The 20,306-nt window shown below is 35.8% G+C and overlaps 1 protein-coding gene across 1 annotated transcript; it reads right to left on the reverse strand.

Annotated features, from left to right (window-relative positions):
* Positions 1-487: 487 nt before the first annotated feature.
* On the reverse strand, positions 488-16,002 carry LOC121317394 (R-spondin-3-like). The gene is made up of 5 exons (XM_041253273.1): positions 15,192-16,002; positions 9,197-9,388; positions 7,744-7,890; positions 6,727-6,918; positions 488-1,376 (listed from the first exon to the last, which is right to left on the reverse strand). The coding sequence occupies exons 1-5, from the start codon at positions 15,286-15,288 to the stop codon at positions 1,183-1,185; spliced, it is 822 nt and encodes a 273-aa protein (XP_041109207.1). The 5' UTR covers positions 15,289-16,002; the 3' UTR covers positions 488-1,182.
* Positions 16,003-20,306: the final 4,304 nt, after the last annotated feature.

Here is a 20,306-nt window from a genome sequence, read left to right on the forward strand (position 1 = left end):
ACAAACTAAAGTCTCAAATATGTGAAAACATATATATTTTTAAACATATGGGGGCACTGCATCTTAAATGTGAAAAAAAGTATTTAAATATGTTTTACATTTGTTTAAAAGGAAATGGTGGACAAAGTAAATTAGTCATTTGGGTTCTGTTTGGGGGAAAGTAAAGTACTGTATGTCTATAAACCCATTTATAATTAAAAATAGTCACAGTGTTACCCATTTTAACTAGGAAACTGAGGTAGGTTTGAGGCAAGGTTGGGTGGCTCCCCTGAGTTATTCTGCTGTTGCTTGCACTAACATGTCTTGTAAAGCAGAAGAAAACTGGGAATAAACACTTTAAAACATTCACTTTGCAACCATAACCTCTAGTTATGCCATGAAACAAATATGAGCCAATCCTGGCAATACAGAGTCCGCTTTATGTGTACTTAGAAAACCTTGTTAAAATACAAACAGAAGACAGAAAAAGGCACACATATAGGAAACCTATAAATCCAATATAATTTTATTTGACATACAGGCGCTTTGATCTGTTTAGTGGCTTTTCATGTCACGCGATTTAGCTCAAAGGCACAGGACCTAGATATACTAGCAGGAAAATGAGCATATATGATATGGACATATCGTTTAGACGGAAAAGCATATGCTTAATACATTATCTTGAGAAATGCCATGAAAATGAATGATCATTAGACCTGTGTTGGATATATTTATTTATACCATCATCCACAGATTTAACGATCAGCATGCAGTCACAAATTTTTTTTATTTTATTTTATTTTTAATGTTTGTGTGTAAATAAAGTATAAAAAAGCACAGTTTTAATTTACTCAAGTTATAATTAGACATCTACAGCAAATCTAAATACTGTCACAACACCTACATTCAAACCTTTCATGTGCTGTAGGACCTGGTCCTTTAAAAGCAATTTGACATTTACAATACCAACTTGAAAGAAAGGTTCTATGGAATGAACTCCACATTCTTAAAGTCTTATTAGTTGTAGCATTCTAAGTGTTTTAATACGGTCTGTACTGGGCACAGAATCAAGACAGTTCTTGTTGATTGCCCTCCAATTTGCCACCAATTCCATGCGCATAATGTCTTTTCCATGTGCATATACAGTATATATTTATATGTACAGATAGCAGCATCTTAACCCATAACAATCCATTGAGGCTGTTATTGTACACTGCTCCCTGCTGTAGAGATGCGTTGCTTGTTCTGTGCTTTCCGTCTCCTGTGTTCAGTCTTGTTTTTGTTCTCTGATTCCTCTCTGTTGTCAGTGTCCCTTTCTTCCTGCCTGCTCTCTTGGTTCTCCTCTTTGTTCTCCTCTTTATTTGGCCTTCTCTTTCTCTCACCTCCCCCTTTCCTTTCTGGACAGAAAAGTAGAAATTAAATGTTATTAACTTGATCATTGAAATCATTCTTTTTTCAAAACCTTTGCAAATGTGTAAATGATTCACAAATTAAATAAACAAATAGTACACACACATACACACACATTAGAATTGCAGTTTTATGCTGTTAAAATTACTTTTTTTTTCTCAGAAAATCTGCCTCTTTGCATTTGCACAAAATAGGTCGCAATTACAGAAGCCTAACATTATGGCACATCTGGTGCTTCCTTCAGGTGCTTACTTGAGGTAAGATGGTAAAAGAAAATGAATTGTTTGCAGTGTAGTCGTACGATTTTAACTCGAAAGTAAGCTTTGTACAATGATAGGTTTAACCCTTTGAATATCCTCTAATGTTAAACCTGATTTGCAGTTTGGCAGAAATATGTGATATACAGTACAGTACATTATTACAAAATGCTGCCTTGACATTATACCTGTAAAACAATAATAATAGTAAAAAGAATAGTACAAATACTACTACTACGACTATGAGTACAACTACTACTACGACTACTACTACTACTACTACTACTACTACTACTACTACTACTAATAATAATAATAATAATAATAATATATATTAATAATATATTATTAATAAATTATTATCCTTTACCCCATAAGAATAGAATGTATGATGAGAGGAGACTAAGCAAAACGTTTTTTTTTTTTTTTTTTTTTTTTTTTTTAATTTAACACTAATGGATAGCGTTTAATTATGCACCCCCCAGTAATGTGCACTTTAAAAAAATGTAGTTGTTTGTATTAGTTCCCCATTTTTCCTGCACCAGGCTTTTGTCACCGATTCTCACTGCCTAATTTACTCTACATTGCTGAGTCAGTCAGTCTGTCAGTCAGCTACATCAACCTCAATAGGCTAACAATTCTGACCCAGGAACACTTCCATCAGCTTACACAGACTAAAACATTCCAGAAATCCAAATGATGTGATGCTGTGCTGTATCACAGCTGTGTGTTTAGTCTGCACTCTAGAAATAACAAGGGGGGGAAAAGTTACTGGTGAAAAAATACAACTGGAACTACTCCGGTAACGCTTGAGTATACTCATGAAGTTACTTTCTTTTGTTTATTTAAAACTTCCTACCCACAGAACTGTAAAAACAAAAGCTGAGGTCTGTTACACTAACAGGTTTAATGCAGCATGAAGTAACATCAATTGAGAGCATTATGAGTTCTATGACCAGGGGACAGAATAGGGTAATAGGCTTTTAACAAGGCAAGTAAACACGATCAGTTGAAAAGAAGGCTTCTCATAGGGTAGATGTCAGTTTCCCTGCCCTAACAAACTTAGGGAATCTGAGGACAGCTTTGTGTTCTTCAATCTGAAATCTGGATTCACCACTGAACACCAAGTTTCTCCATCTTTGTATGGACCATACTCTGTGATTATGACACCACTGAAGTTGTAGTTGATGACGTTGCAGCGTAAGAATCACTCCTGTGGCTGGCCTTCTAGCTCAGATACCTGCCTCCAGTAGGCAGTTTCTGAGAGTTTGGTTGGAAATTCTACACATTCCTGGTACTGCAGATGTTGTAGGGGCTGCAGTGGTGAACCTGTCATGTAAATGACATAGGCGTATAAATCTGTCCTGGGCTGCTGTCTTCACATGTGGTCTACTGGATCTTGGACGGTCAAGTGTTGTTCCACGTTGCTGGTATTGGTGCCAAAGTCGTCCTATAATGCTCTGGGAAACATTCAGGCAGCAAATGTCCAATAGAATTATTCCGTTGAGACTCTGTAAGTCTAGGCATAACTTGTGTCTACAGCGAACCCCGACAAGACATACAAGCTGTGAACCCTCCGCTTTTATAGCCACATCTCGGCATGTTGCACGTGTAGTGAATGCACATGAATATTGCAAGTCTTAAGCAAATAGTAGTAATTTTGGGAATATTCACATGATTTGTCGTGTTGGCATACGTCATGCGTTTTCGATCCTGACAATGTGACACTGTCAGAAAAACATATTTTAATAAAATATAATTATTTTGATCAAGTTTTGTTGCAATTTTTAAGAGATTTAAGAAAAAATATTTGCTATGCGTTTCTTTTTTTGAAGGTATAGTACATCTTCTACCATGCTCATCAATAATTTCAAAATGTGTCAGAATTCTAAGATAAAACTATAACAGACTAATTCAAGTAGACAAAGATTTCGACAAGCACCCCATTACTCTGAAGAAGGGGCTAGCTGAAACGTTTGCCTGCATGACCCAGTTTCCTATAGTTTTACCCTATTTTGTAATGCAACAGTAAACATTTTCTACAACACACACTCTCAGTACTGCTTTTGTATCACAGTAATAAGCTACTACTGTAAATCTGTCGTGTCAGCTTTTCAGGAAAAAGTTAGCATAGAAGAAAACATTTGTACAAGTTCCTTGACTAAAAAATAAATCAACTCCTGATTTTAAAATAGCTGTTTCTCCAGGAAATAAACAGCTGTCATCTGGCATTCATTAATACTAATTATAAAGATAGGTTGGCACGGGTGATCCAAGGGAAAGCAGCTGTGACCTTTCCAGTTCTGACCTGTTTATAGTTTGTATAAAAAAAGAGTTATGGGCTACTCTTGATAGTCAACAACAAAAACATTTTTGCAGAAATAGGAATAACGTGCTGAAACAAGAAGGGAAAAGCACAAAAACTGCACAAGGCTCCAAACACAGACGAATTGCCTTGCTTTCTGCATCTCACAAGCGGAGGAGCACAATTAGGCTAATGACAAGGGGCAGCATCCTGGGAACAGACGTCGTGTCATCTCTGTGCTCCTCAGGAGCCGCACAAAGATTAAAGGCTTTAGCCTGTCATGTCTGAAGAATGCTGTAACATTTTGAAGCCATTTAAAGCCTACTTTCTTTTAAACTAAAGCCTTGGAGATAGGGCAGATAGGATAATGACACTTTGGAGAACAAATTAGGAAATTTTGTATAAACATGCAAGTAAAGCAGCTGGAAGGAACACAAGGGTAAATATTTATCACTTCCTTGCTCTTCGGGTTTCAGTCCTTTAGTACAGGATGTATAGTACCCCTGCACCTTAGTTATCTATTCAGTTACTGCTGTGTGTGGGTCAATGTAGTTCACCACAGTAGGTACAGCCAGTCTATTTTGAAGCAGCCAGTTAGAAGTTTGAAACCCTTGTGGGCACAGACTGTCTGAGAACATTTGTAAAGGCCTTCTTGTGGCTGCTGATTGTGATTACAATGCAGCACTTGGAAACCACTGATGGTATTAAATATTAAAATATATAAACTTCCCCTTATAACAACAAGAGAGAGGCAAAAATAACACTTTGGGAAAAGAAACAACAAATAAACACAGGGATATGTAGCAGAAACTTGGCATGTTTGTTGAGGTCAGTCATTTGACCCTGTAGCGTATGCTGAATATAAACACCCAAGGCCAGAGGACATAGTAATTAGTTTACAGTTCATTTTTAAAGCATAGCAGCCTGTTGGATAATCACACAGGAAAGGTCATTAACCAAGACTGGTGTCTTTAACACACATTTGCAGCTGCAGCAGCACACACCACCACCAGAATGGCTCCAATTTAAGCCTTCAAGCCATTTGAACCGTTCTTCTTTTGACTACAGCCGAGACAACCTACTGAGAATTCACAATGTTTTTCTTTTGCATACATGAGAGAAAGTGTAAGGCAAGAGGGTCGAAATTGCAGACATAAAACATCCTGGGGTAGTTCTTTACAAATCACAGCCCACACAACTGAAGAGTTAAACAGGGTGCTCAGCATCTATGCAATTGATTAACTTTTCTTTACACCTTTGGGAAATAAGTTGGCAGAATTGTGCTGGTAGCTGCTTTTACTTCATCTGCTGTTTTCCAGAGCTGTTAAAGAAATAATTATACATTTATGATTGTGGGGCCTTGGAATCGAGTTACATTGTCTCTGGCTGAATATCATGCATTTTATCAGTGATGTTTAGCGTTTGGCATTTTGGCTGCCTTTTTTTCAAGAACCTTCTATTAGCAGTTGATAAATCACCAAAAAATAAAAAGCAAAAGCTTGTTTATCAAAAACTGAATTGTAAAGTTTTACACTATTGACTTAATCACAGATAGAAATCCCATGAGATGTAACACTTGTGATGTAATTAAATAAGAATAGTTTCATGTCCTGTTTAGATTGGGTGTATAAATGCATTTGATTGTTGTTGTGTACTTAATATAGCTGTGCTATAGTCAACTGCAATTGTGGTGAAACATTACTTTAAAGCCAGTTAGACATTTACGGGACAAGGGAAGGTATATAGAAAATATGTAGACGCTTTTCTGACCACAAATCTGTATGTCACACTTACAAATTCTATTTTAGGTCATAATGATCTACTTTTTCATGATTATGATTGCTCTAATGTTGTATTTAATGCCATGGCGGGGGATGTGTGCCACTTACATTTCCTTGAGGTAACAATGACGCAAAGACATCAATTATCCTTTTTCACGAAGAAAAAAAAAAAAGCAAACCCCACACCAATTGGGTTGGCTTAGCAGCAGCACACTTTGACACTGTTCCACAAACGCCATGTCCTAATGGCAGTTTCTGTCTCGTAGGAGAGCACACCAGATGGTAAACCTCTTTTAATTTCAGATGTCTGAGCAACAAAGCTCTCCATTATCCGTATTTTGGGCTTCTTTTAACATATTATAATTATTACTGAGATCAACCTGTCAGAATAATATAAAGGTTCCTGCTGTAGGTCTAACTTCAGTGTCTCCAGGGCTTCCTCAAATTAAAAGGATTAACTGATGGCATTAGGTTGTACGTTAGCCTGAGGCCTTAAACACATTGCTATTGTGCCATCCAAAACCTTGCTGCGTGTGTGTGTGTGTGTGTGTGTGTGTGTGTGTGTGTGTGACTGTTAACAGTAGTTGGAATGATTGGAATAATACTTTGTCTTGCACTACTGTTAATATTTGTGATGTAACTGAGGTTTCCTGGGTGATATAATTCACTTGTGGTTTGCTCAAAGCTTTCACACATGGGTTCACTTGGTGAAATATAATTTGCAGACAGCTAGAGACTAAACTGTATGTAGTTGAGCAAAGACCTGCCACAGAGGGAATTACAAGGGATTACAGCAGGGTTTGGTACAGTATTATGACAAACTCCATAATCCTGACAATTCTCAATCAATACATGGAATGTGTTTTTCTGGGGGAGCGGGGTTTAATACTTCTTCTGCATAAAAATATTCCTGCAGTTTGATACATTTTACATCCAATTCTAATTATTCTGGTTCTTAAACACATATTAATGACAGAACTGTAACAGGGCTTACCTCCTTTGCGACATTTTCTTCTTTGCACGACACATTTCCTCTTCTCTTTCATGGCTGGACAAGCGTCTCCGCTTGCAGAGGGGATGCGCAGTGTCTCTCGAGTCCTCGACTCCTCGCCTCTTTTGAAACCACATGTTTTCCCTCTCTTTGAGCAGGGACTCCATTGACTCCACTCACCAACCTTGCAGTGCACTGAGAAAGAGAAGAAGCAGAAATTAAAATTGGTTGTTGAGAAAGATGTACCCACACACAGAGGGGCATCATAATAATGGAATTATGAAACAGGTTTAATATAAAATCGAGAGTTTATCCAATTTTAGCATAAACTAGGAGATAGGAGTATATGATAAACATTTGGTGAAGAAAAAAGTTATTGTATTCACCATGTAGAATGTGACTGACAGACAGACAGACAGATAGAAGGATGGATAGACAGACATACAGAGAGACACAATGAACGGTCCCCCATTTTTGGAATGAGGACCCTAACAAGAGCCACATAACTCCAAAATAATTGTAAGGAGCAGAAAAATAAACATGCCACATTCAGTAAAGTAGACATAGATCAGTTTATGTGGTATGAAACAAATAAACAAATAAATTAAACTAAAGTATACCCCATGTTAAATATGTTACATAAGCAGGGGTTGGCAACTTGTACATACATGGACATGCATGTCTGTGGCAAGAGTTATCAGTGTCCGTGGCAGTGAATATGTCTAACACACACACGAGTACTTGTATATAACTTTTGTTTGTCCACGTACAATGTCTTTTTTTTTTTTTTTTAAATGTCCGTTACCACTCGATATGGTGCCAACCCCTGTACATAAGCCTTAATTAAACTTTGTTTTCAGTAAGAATTGTAAAGATTTTTGGATTGCACAAGCAGTGTTGCTATTGTTTATATTACTATCAGAAGCAATACTTACATAGTATATTTTAGTTATAAACTACTTTTTTCTTTTTTGTTTTTTAAATATGTATCTCACTTCAGTCCGTTTTCAGAATACTCACCAATAGCTTTACACTCCATGTGCTGTTCGTTGGCCTCAAACCCATCAGGACAAATGTCCAGACACCTCCCCATATGTAAATACAATCCAGCTTTACATTTCGTACAGAAGTTTCTGTTGAAGCAGACGTCGCAGTCTGCTTTACATTCTGGAACACAAGGGAGGTACATATAGTTCAGAAAAATGGAATGGAACTGTACCATAAGGGAAAGGTACAATTTGTCAATGGCATTCCTTTGGTATTATATACACCCTGGTACTCCACTGCAATACCATATATGTTCCAGTCTGCTGTGGTGCTATTGCTGGCTATTCTGTGGATGCTCTCAGAGTAATTAACCGGTATTATTATGATGACAGTACTATCAGAATTATATTTTGCAACTTTTCTGTAAGGTTATGTGCCATGATTCAAATTTATAATATTTGCATTAAAGCATTTGCTATTTTAAAATTAAAAACACTGTTAAATCGATGTTGCCATCGTTACAAGTGATACCAAGTAGGCTATTAATAATCATGGTTTTACTATGTGTTATTCGGTTTTACAGATGAGAAAGATTTATCATTGTAGTCATTATCCCAGTCTTGAGATGTACTCTTTTTTTCCACATCTTTGATTAGGAAAAAAAAAAAACTTCAAACAGCTTCAACTGCTAATTGTAGTCAATCTAATTGTACCCCCAAAACACACACATACAGGAAATGGCAACCACACAATAAAGATGCTTACACTGAAAATGGAACTGATACTATTTTCCTAGTGTTATACTGGCTTCACCCTTTCCCAGCGAGGCTACAGTTTACCATACTTTGCCATGCCAGTACATGTATTATTACATTTCCACAGAGTAGTTCTCTCAGCTGCTTTTTCTCTAGACATCTATTCTTCTAGATTTCTATAATCGTCCTAGCATTTCATACACTTTCCACTTTCATTATAATTCTACAGATTTCCCTTGCCTTTCCCATGGTAATACTATGCATTTACCATAGTTTACCAACGCCTGCCATGTCTTTATTATGCTGTACCATACCTCTCCAGGCTCTACAATGTTTACCTATGTTCTACCATGCTTTCACTATCTTTCACATGTTTCAAAAAGCTTAATTCTGCACAATACACACACATCCCTATGACTCATTGTGACCATTATGGGTTCTGCAGTTATTTTGCGCTTATTTCTAGTTCTGTTTAACATGACCACAATCCCCTTCTCTGTTTACTGTATGGAAGATACCTGTCCTGAAACATCCACCAAAATGCATCCACCTGCAGTACATACTGAACACTACACTCCGGATAACTGCAATTCTTTCTTCTTCTCTTTTCTAGTCATATATATGGGTTATTTAATGCTGTTGTTGAGGCATCCTGTGGCTATTAATTTTGTGTTTGTTAATAACCGCATTCACTATACGCAATAGCCACTATCATGCTGAGCAACACTTACTTGTGCATTTGTTAATGTCTGGTGATCTGGTCCCGTAGTAACCACTCGGGCAGGAGGACAGGCACACCCCAGTCTGCCTCATCCCGTCCCTCTCCAAGAAGAAAAAGAGCCTCGGTTTACATGACAAGCATCCATTGTAATCGGAACATGTCGCACATCCCCCTTGACAACCATGACTAACTCCAGGATGTACTGAAAAAAAGTTACAAAATAAACCAACAACAACAGTTAAAGATCACATCTTGCTGTTATCTTTATTTACTGTGATGCACAGAGTTTGTGTATGCAGAAGTGTTTTATTTTTACATGCTGCTGCCAATGGGAAGATTTTGAAGACAAGATGTTGCACCTCAGTGCACTTTCCTGAGTAAACACACAATAAAAGAAACAAGTAAATAAACCACAAAATATGTTCAACTCAAGAACTAGGATGTTTGTTTTCTTCGAACTAAGGGAGGAATCCCCCCCACACACACACACCCCGCACCCCCCCCCCACACACACACGTCACCTTTTACAAGAATGATGATTTCCATGCCTAACAGAAGTGACAGAAAACTGCATGATGAATAGGAATCAAGACCATGATACTTTTTATCCTGCTTCTGAAATTTCAGAAGGAATAAGGAAGCATTTGTGAGCATCCTATGCATCAGTCATTATACCTGTAATGTGTAATGGACCCGTATTGTAAGAATAGTTATTTTGTGTTTCCCCACCACATTTAATGCTTGACTATTGTCTTTAGCAGTGCATCTTAATATTACCTTACAGAAGCTGAACAAAAACCTGATTTCATAACTTTGCCCTACACTGTAGGTGCTGCGAAAAGTTTGTACACCGGTATGCAGTTTTTGACCATTTTGATTCATGTTCTATTACTTTACATTTCTGGTGGCCTATAGTTTGAAACCACCTTTTTGAATCATACTTACTATACTGGTATACCTTTTTGGGTGGTTTCACAGACCTCGATTAGCCATAATTTTGTACACCCTAATGAAACTTTACATACGGCATTTTAAAATGAGTGCTAATCATCTGTGAAACCAGCTACGTTCTCACACCACATACAATATTTTCCTGAATAGCCAATGGTTATTGTTTCTCCACCAATCAAATATTTTATTTAAATTCATGTATTTAACTTATGTATCTTCTGACAGACTTTGAAATTACCACGGTTTAGACACAATGCCTAAAGTCAAATACACATTATTTGTTCGAAAATTTTCCCATTGTGGAATTAAGCTTGTTTTTTTTTGTTTTCTTTTACATGTCAGTGCATTTCGATACAGCTTAGCCTTATGAGTAAATCTTCTTAAAAGCAAACAGACAATTGGGATTTGTGCCCAAAGAGATCACAGATAACAAAACAACCACAAAGAAACCCCTTTCCTTAACTCACAAGTCTATAGGCTCTTCCTAAATACCATCAACTAATCTAGTTAAAACCATACTGTGAAACACTGGTATGGTAAATTCACTTTTTTTCTTCTTTTTTTTACAGTTGTACAACTTCGAACAGCTGTTTCTCAGACTAGGACCAGAGCAAAACAACAAATCAAACAGACTTCCAAGAATCTCACACCAAACATCATGCAAGAAAAACTGTATTTATAAAGTATGTAGGCAACTGTTTCAGCTATTCATCTATTTTTCTTTTTTTTTTTTATTATTCTCAAATGCATTTAAACACTCAATATAGGGCAAGGGCCTATATTCTCAAAGCTATTTACTCTACGTTGTCACTGATAGTGTTTTTTTTTTCAGAAATGAAAAAACTCACACAATAAAGGTACCAAACCAGAAATAATGGACTCAGGCATTTAATGTTGGGGCCTGTAAATAGTCTTAAGTATGCTTTTTTAAATTACGTTTTAGAACTGTGTTTTTTGTTTTCCTTTACAAAAAAAGTATAATTTGAGGTACATAGCTTTGAAAATCTAGCCTGAGGGGTTTGTATTCAATTGATCTAAACAGTGACAGGACTCAATTCCACCATCACTAAAAACATAAAAACGTGTTCAACGTTTGTTCAAAGCTGAAATTCTGGAAAGGTCTCTGCAGTCAATGCACACAATAAACTGGATTATTGTCCAAAATCCCCTTTGCTGGACCCATAACTTGCTATTTATGAACCTTTTTCATTTCTGGCCCCCATGAGTTGTAACACATCATTTTTAAACTGTTTGACATATCTGAGAAAAGGACATACAACAATCTTACAACTGCAGTCCAAATGCCCTTGTGTGTGCCTGCCAAAGCTTTTAACTCAGAAACTCGGACTTGAAGAATGCAGACTGTTATTGGTGGATAAGAACTGCTGTTGCATAAGTACCTCTAGGTTTGCAGTACAGAGGCTTATGTTTATTCAAACCCAAAATTAAAAACATACAAGTACTTGAGTCTCCGTGTATGTTTTTACAAACAAAGGGCCATCATTTTGTTCTTTGAGACAGATAAAACACGCAACTCTTTAAAAGGTTCATGAAAGTTTATAAGGAAAAACATTATTTAATCAGGATGTGTGCTCTACAACAAACATCCCAACCCTAATTCATCTGAAGGTGACTGACCAAAGCAACTACTGTGTGATTACAACATTTGGCACACTGCATCTGAACACTGTATTTTTCTTACAATAAACCCCCCACAAAATGATTTTTTTTTTTTTTTTTTTTTTTTTTAAGAAGCAAACCTGATATACTTTTGCTTTGGCGACTGGGGCCCCTGTGTTTGTTTCTGCTGGTCATTTGGGGCTGGGGGCTCTCATATTATTAATCACTTTATCATTTGTAATGTCTTTGTAAGCAATAAACATTTCAAAACATTGTACAAACACAAGAAATACCAGAATATGATAGTCTGCAACTGCTGTATTCTTCAAGTCTTCAATATTTCTCCTATCCCAGAACTCTTCAAACCTTGCTATTTACTCTCTTGTTTTAAAGCTTTGTGTGCCTGGTGGTCAAAGTGTGGGTGAGAAAGCCCATACTCCGATGGGGTTAAAGGTTAAAACCATTATGTAATTAGTAAGATACCAGTATTTGACTTGAGGTCCCTTTTTATATGCACAAAGAGCTCTTGTGAGAGGGTGTTACCATGAATTTAAACTGATTTAGTACATCTTTTGGCAGGAATTTTCAGAGTAATTTCACAATGTATGTTTTAGGATTATGCATGGAAAAGTGGCATTAAACAAACAAAATGTAAAAAAAAAGCACATAGAGAAAAGGTGGTGACACTAGATTTAAGTGGTTAAAGGTCTTAGCTTATTCATACTGTCAGAAGCAACTCCTACTTTGTTTTTAATAAAATTATTTACTGTCATGGGGTATCCTTGGTCTGGAAGTAGCAAAAACACAACATTCATTTTTTTATTATTATTTGTGTATACAAAGGCAGATTAATTTCCTTCCCTAATACAGATATGCTTACTGTCCATATTTAGCAAGGATGCCATATCCGTTTGTAGTTCATTTAAGTGAAGACATTAAGCTCTTTCCAAATATTGTGTTTTGTGTGGTGCTGACCAAATCCAAAAGCAAGTGTTATTGTAGCAACATATTGCTGGTCTTTTTCCTACTTAACTAGAAGCTTACTGAAATGAAAAGAGGTACACATCTCTTTACAGTATCTGTTATTATGTGGTTTTGAAGCATACAACGTTCTTTGTGCCTGCCGTAATAGGATGTTGGGAATATTTCTATGTAGTGGCAAGATGCCAATTGTTTTTTGTTTTTTTTTCCCCCTTGAAAAAAAACTCATTTTAAAACAATTAGTCAGCTATTAGATAGAGCACTGATCATATCCACTGTATCTCATTACTGTAAATAAGTTATGGGACAGGTGTGCACATATTTCTTTTGGTTTTAATACAAGTAAAACAAATATATAATAATAAAAAGTTAATATTTAAAGTATAAAATGAATCTAATTCGTATGCTAATCTAATGTCCCCATACAGTATGTGCACCTAATTCTAGAAGATTCACAGTCGCGCATACAGTACAACTTCCTAAACCTATCTGGCCCATTGTTAATGGGGACTCGTCTTCTTTCCCACTCGTTTTTGTTTAAGAGTTAAACATAAATCGTATGAAACAGATTAAAAAAAAAAAAAAAGCTGTTTGTAAACTTTGTACGCAGTTATGTCTATTTTGGAAAACAATGTTGTTTCTATTCTCAATCAATTAAAAAAAAAGAATAAAATGTGTTATACACCGACTACTTGATTTTCTTTATTTTAGCTGCTTTCTAAATGCTGAAACTGATTACTTACCCAATAATTGACATTGTGGTGTTATGTACAGTTACTGCGCTTCGACTTTCATTCTCAGTTTGAGATTTCACCACCAGTTTGAGACAGTAGGTGTCGCACTGGACAAAGAGATCCCAACAAATACTGCTAAATGGCAAGAACACAGCAAAGATTCTTGACTTTGCTTCATTAAAAGATGTTGAATGAATAGCCGAACTATCGAGTTTATGACTGCCTTAAAAGCAGCTGAAGGTAATAGATACACAGATTGACGATTGATCTAAAGAGCCTGAGGAAATGTTACAGATAATAGATACTCTATTAACTATTCAGGATGTTGAAACGGTAAATACGTTTAATTTTTCGGAAAAGAAAGAAAAAAATGCAACAAATACATTATTTTCCTTTGTATATTTAATTGTCATTACGATACTGGAATACCAGCAAACATACATTTCTCTACATTATTTGATCATTTGAGACAATAAAGCAAAATAACAGTTGCATTCAGTAGACAGACATTCCTTTCACATCCTAAACTTTTTGTTTTATATTTCTAGTTTTTCTTGCTCTAGTAAAAACAAGAATCCACTATAAAGATATAATCAGTGTACATAACACAGCCTATTCATAAATCATGGAGTAGCATTGTTCCAAAATTGGTTACAAACCAATACAGAAATAAACTAAGCAAAAGTTCAGTTTCTTTACTTAAGCACATGTTTTTCCATTCAATTGACGAATTATTTAGCAAACCTGAATCGGTCAGCACACCTTATATATAATAAAGTCGTGTGTGAACAATGGCCGCAAAATAAATATTATTCAATATTATATAGTGTTTTAATTACATGCAATCGTGAAATTAAAGATCAGACACAACTGACTAAAGGAATCGTATCAATTATTAATTAGTGAAATGATTCACTACGCATTCACCACCGTCTTTGGTATTGCACTATTAGAACAAGTTTATTAACCCTAATTGGAAAGATGCGTATTTTTTTGGTATCACTGAAATACAAGGTTATTCAGTAGCTAGCACGACAGTAACCTATACGTAGTTTGAAAACTAGTCATATTTTTTTTTTCTTTTGCCGGAGTACCTAAGTTAATAAAAACAGTGGCAAGACAATAAGTATATCGACAAGTCACTCATTACACTTTACCGTGGACTAATATTCCCTTGATATTCCTCCGGGACTCACTCGTTCATTAGCAGCCATTAAATCCGCTATATTTACAAATAGAACAATAAACTAAGGATATTAGCAACAAATAATAACTTTTTTCCCTACCATCAAAATGTATACATAACATAATAATACATAAATAAAACAATAAATTAAACATATGGAAAACCATCTTACTCGTATCGTTATTGCTTCAGTGGTAATCAAGCAATTGAAATACTTTAATACAGTACATTTATTTTAATCGCCATGTGAGCTAAAACTTCGAACTTTAAAATGAAAGCTTCATAAGACAATAATTTTATGATTATACTTGAATTGGGGGGGGGGGGGGTGGGGGGGGGGGTCGGAGCACTATAAAAGAAATACTGGCAAAAAAAGATGCCTACTGCATAACCTGATCCCTTAACATCCATCTAATAATAATAACAAAATATGGTTAAATGGAAGATATTGATTAAAACCAAACAATGATTTATGTTACTAATTAGAGTGAAATGAGGCCTGGTATTTCTGAATTTGCAGGTAAGCTACTTACATTTTTTATGTCTCCTGATTCTGGAGGCTTGCTGGGTGTCAATGTATTCCATAGAGTGTAAAAAGATTAAAACCAAGGATATTAGTTGTAATTGCATAGTAACCAGGATTTATTTCTTCTTTAAATCAATGTCCTCAACAACAAGAACAACAATAGTTAATATGTGTGTTTAATTATCCAAGAAATGAGCAAAACTCAAGTGCGCAAGGATTTCACAATTCTGACAGAAATGTTGTTAAACAGGGCCCCTCGATAAACGGGCCATTTCGCAGGTAGCATCTTGAAATCAGCAAAAGTCTGAATATCCATATAGTTAGATTTTAGGGAAAAAATAAATACAAATAAAACCAGTCTACCCTTCAAGAGACAAAAACCTCTTCCATTAAAATGCGCACTTGTATGAGTCCTGGTAAAAAATAATAAAAAAAAGCGGTTTATAGTGTCATCCACAGTGGCAAAGCTAATTCACAAAAAGAAAAAGAAAATCTAAATTAGTAAAGACTTCGCGTTGTTAATACAACCTGAAAGAAACGTGTCTTCATTTACTGCGTTGATAACCTGGTGTACCAATGATACTTGGTTTGCTTTACCATCAACGCTTCTTGCGACGGTTAGGGTTAAAAGAAGATAAACATCACCGAAGCATCATTAATATCATTTCAGAAAAACAAACAAAAAAGCTTCTCGGTTTTTAATCTTTTAGCAGCTTGGTCTTTATGATGTTGGTATCTCCTGTTTTATTTTATTGTATTTACTTTCAAATCCTCATTTGGATACTTGACTGACTCACTCAGACCTCCTCTGCACACTGAACGGCTATAGCTTCATGACTTCAACTCCTCCGCTGGTCTCCAAAGTTTATTTGGAGGGCGAGTCTACACGTCAGAGGAAAGCATTCTACACCCTCTGACTATTATCCCTGTGTTCATTTTACAGCTAACTTTTTTTTTCTTTTTACCGCAACACTGGTTCAGGTGTTTATAGTCTTTTTTTTTTTTTTTTATAGACTTTCATTTTTCTGCCATCGTATTTTGGCCTATATGTATATCTTGGCTATATTGTGGAATTTTTCTATTTATTTATTGCATTTTTTTTTGTTAAACATACAATAAACCACATTGTTAACATTGTTATTTTTATATTTTTAAACATAACATAGTTTACGCCTGGAGGGTGTGTGGATATGATCTTTGGGCAATCAGAGTAGGAAAAAACACACATGCCAAGTGCTGTTTATTTTCTGCGATTTTTAATGTTTATTTACAATATGAAATAGGAGAAAGTTTTCGTTTCATTATGTTTAATCACCAGAAGGGCTGTTAAAATATACATTTTTTTTAGTTCTGTATAGACAGTGAGCTGTGCGTAAAAAACCCAATGAAATTCAATATTAAGTAAAGTCAAGATTAGACAGTTGATAGTTATGGAATGAAGCTATGTTGTTACATTGTTGGCTTTATCCTTGCAAGCAATTACTGCGCTCGTTTGTTTACAAATTGCTACAATTTAGAGCTATGAGAGGACCAGATTGTCTGTTTGTGTGAGCCAGCCACTGCCTCCATGCAAAAGGGAATCCCGTGGTGTGCCACTGCTATCTTATCCACAGTTTTCTTTTCACGCATGCAACACCGATTGTCGTTATTGTACTTTATACGAATGCATTGCTTTATAGAATAGCGGTTTATCATTTAAAAGGGCCCTGGCAACTCTTTCACATGGTCATTCGTTATGAGGCATGACCTTGATTCTGTAAATGACTACAAAAGGTCGTCACAATGGAGTACTAAAACCCACCCTTGTGTTCCTGATATATATATATTTTTTTGCTTCAGCCTGCAATTCTTAATTGCATAACATTATTCAGTTGTAATACTAGATTGAATACAAAGGTAAAACATACACTTCACATTAGTGACCAAGATCCATAAGAACTAAGTATTCCATTCTTGTTGCTTGCAATACTGTATGTAACATGGGCAAGATCTTTCAAGTGCTGATATATTAGAAAATTTCAAAACCAGAGAGCACTGCTGTATATTTCCAGTAAAGCAAAAAGTAACTTGAGCCAAATTGTTAGATCACTAGATGTCACGAGCTCATACTTGAGCTGATCTAGCCTGTGTTACCTGTATCAAAGGCAGGCAGCTAGAATTGAAGACCAACACAGAAAGAAAACTTGTAGTATTCACTTAATGTGATGCTAGCTGCATTTATTGGGTAGCATTTACAATAATGAAAACAGGCAAAGATATATGACAATGCACAGCAGAGTGTAATCATTTTGATTTTGATTTTTATACTGGGTTATTTCCACCAAAACTGTGGTGATATGTGAAACTAGAAAAATATTCAAGCTTCAAATTATTTATCATATTTGTAGATATAGCATTACATCACGTGTGTTCAAAAAACATAATAAACTCGTAATTTATATCAAGTGCCAAGCTTTTTTTTTTTTTTTGGGGGGGGGGGGGGGGGGGGGGGGGGGGGGGCGGGCTTGAAACAAAAATTGTTTTTATTTATCAACAAGTTACTTAGAACAATAAATTAACTCTACTGAATCACTTCCCTAGGGTACATAACTAGTTGTGTGTTAAATGCTGGATTAAGAACAGCCCAGTTTGTGTAGCATTTAGAACAAATCGTGTTGTCTTTTAACACCAATGCCACACATACCGAAGTAAATAAATTGAAAATCAAAAGGATTAAATCCAGTACTGGTATCACTGATAGACTCTAGAGGGAGCCAGACCTAAGAAAGTAGTTACAACCAGTTATGGAGGGAATGCTTTATATCCAGTGCAAGCCCCATATTAATTAGAACCGTGTATTAAGTGAAGTTCCGCCTATCATTTTGGATGATATCAATGTCATTTTCAGACATTTGTCTATATTACATACCGTACATTTACTGGATTGCCTTATCAATATTCCATTTCTGGCTTTACTTCTTTACGTAAAATTAAAGATTAAAAAATAACCATAAGATGTTTACATCCCTAAGGTGAAAAAAGCATACAAACTTTGACATAGTTCATTATATATATATATAATATATATATTATATAATATATATAATATATATTAATATATTTAATATAAAATCCAACACAATTCTATTGTGACTTTGATTGAGTACTAAAATGTATAGAAGAAAACTACTAAACAGTGGAAATGGCACCCAATATAAAAGGCTGTAAAACCTGTTTTCTAGAATTTGTTATTTATTTTCTTTCCGGGACAGTGTGGAAGAGAAGCTTTTATAATATTTTCACATATATAGTCCCTTGTAAGCACTATTTTCCCAAAGATAGTTTAAGGTTACACAGTAATGGCAAAGTTGTGCCACCAGCAATAAGAGGGTTATACATGACTGTCTCTCTGTTTTATTCAAGAGTAAGGCTATAGTAAGGTGGGTACTCTTGAGTCCCTGACAAGGAGCACAATCTTAATGAGATAGTGTTGCGTGGTCTAGAAGAGTTTATTATGTGCAGTAATCAGCATCCTGCTAAAAATAAATAAATGAAATAAAATAAAATAAAAAAATTACACAATTGGGTGCTGATGTAAAACATAGTGGAAACTATCAGTTGATTTTAAAAATAACATTGTATATTATATACCGGTGTCTGTCTCCGTCTACCGTCCTGTATGCCATTTATAGGAGGCTGTGTGGTCTGGTGGGTAAAGAAAAGGACTTGTAACCAGGAGATCGATCCCCAGTTCAATCCTGGCTCACTCACTGCGTGACCCCAAGCAAGTCACTTAACCTCCTTGCGCTCCGTCTTTCAGGTGAGGCGTTGTTGTAAGTGACTCTGCAACTGATGCATAGTTCACACACCCAAGTCTCTGTAAGTCGCCATGGATAAAGGCGTCTGCTAAATAAACAAATAATAATCATTTTAAACTTTACTTACACTTATTTAAGGAAAACCGCTGATCTACTTGTGATGAAACTTGGTATTAAAACTATTTATCATACATTACTGAATCTGTGCGACTGTACACTTCTTAACACACAGTGCAAATCAGTCATTTTAATATATTTTACTATGATACTAATTTGCTTACCTAATGACATCTAGATTTTAAATACATATTCTATACAATTCTACACATACTGTTCATTCAAGTCACGGTCATCATCTGTTTCTTCATACTGATCGCGCTAATTTTAAATTTACAGTATTGACGAGGGATTAACGTTATGTTACTTTGTAGCACTAGTAGTAATAGTCGTAGTCGTACCAGAGGTTGTAGTACATGCCAAAAAGACTTGATGTCTGAAGTTCATTAACAGATCATTTGCGGTTGCCCCTGGTCAGCTGCATTGAACTCTATAAATATTGATTGCCGTTATGTATGTGGTTTAGTACTGCCACCTACTGGTAGTATTTGCATAGCTCGCCTCACACAGTGTGCGCAGTTTCTCTGGTCATTCAAAGAACTCAATAAAGAAGTTGGGTGTTAGTACAGTGTCCGCCTGTGATTTACTAACTACTTAGTTAGTGTAAACATTATCAGGATATAACAATTGCATTGTCCTATGTTTGGATTTTTCCCAGCTAAGCACTTTAACATGCTTGCACATGCTAGGTCCCCCAGTAGCAATAAATATTTGAGAGCTGTGAGCGGCGCACAAGTTATTGTGCGAGTAAAACGGTAACGAAAATCCTCTGAAATCCTTGACCAATTCCAACACGACTGTGGTATTAACTACGCATTCCTTCAACACACTACTCTTCAGTGTGCAGTTGGTTGCTCCTTTTGAACTATGGAACATTAATAAGATGGTGTCACAGGAAATGGCGTTGCGGGGACCCAGACCAGAAGAAAGCACAACCAGAACAGAGGTACGGTGCAGTAGCTCATGCGCCGTTTTATTAATTAACTAAATAAATACATAAATAAAATATTTGAACAAAAATAAACACTTGCAGTTTAGTTAAACAATTATAAAACAATTAAACAGAATAAATCACGAACAGAAAATAAATGCTAAGGTCTGGCTGGGCAGTAGCCTTCATAGATCCTTATTCTTTTTTAAATCTCTCTCGCCTCGCGCTCTCCCATTCTCCACTTCTGAACACCCTATTTTCAGATGGAGAGCGCTGC

This window comes from Polyodon spathula, chromosome 6 (genome assembly GCF_017654505.1).
Source record: "Polyodon spathula isolate WHYD16114869_AA chromosome 6, ASM1765450v1, whole genome shotgun sequence".
Taxonomy (NCBI): Eukaryota; Metazoa; Chordata; class Actinopteri; order Acipenseriformes; family Polyodontidae; genus Polyodon; species Polyodon spathula.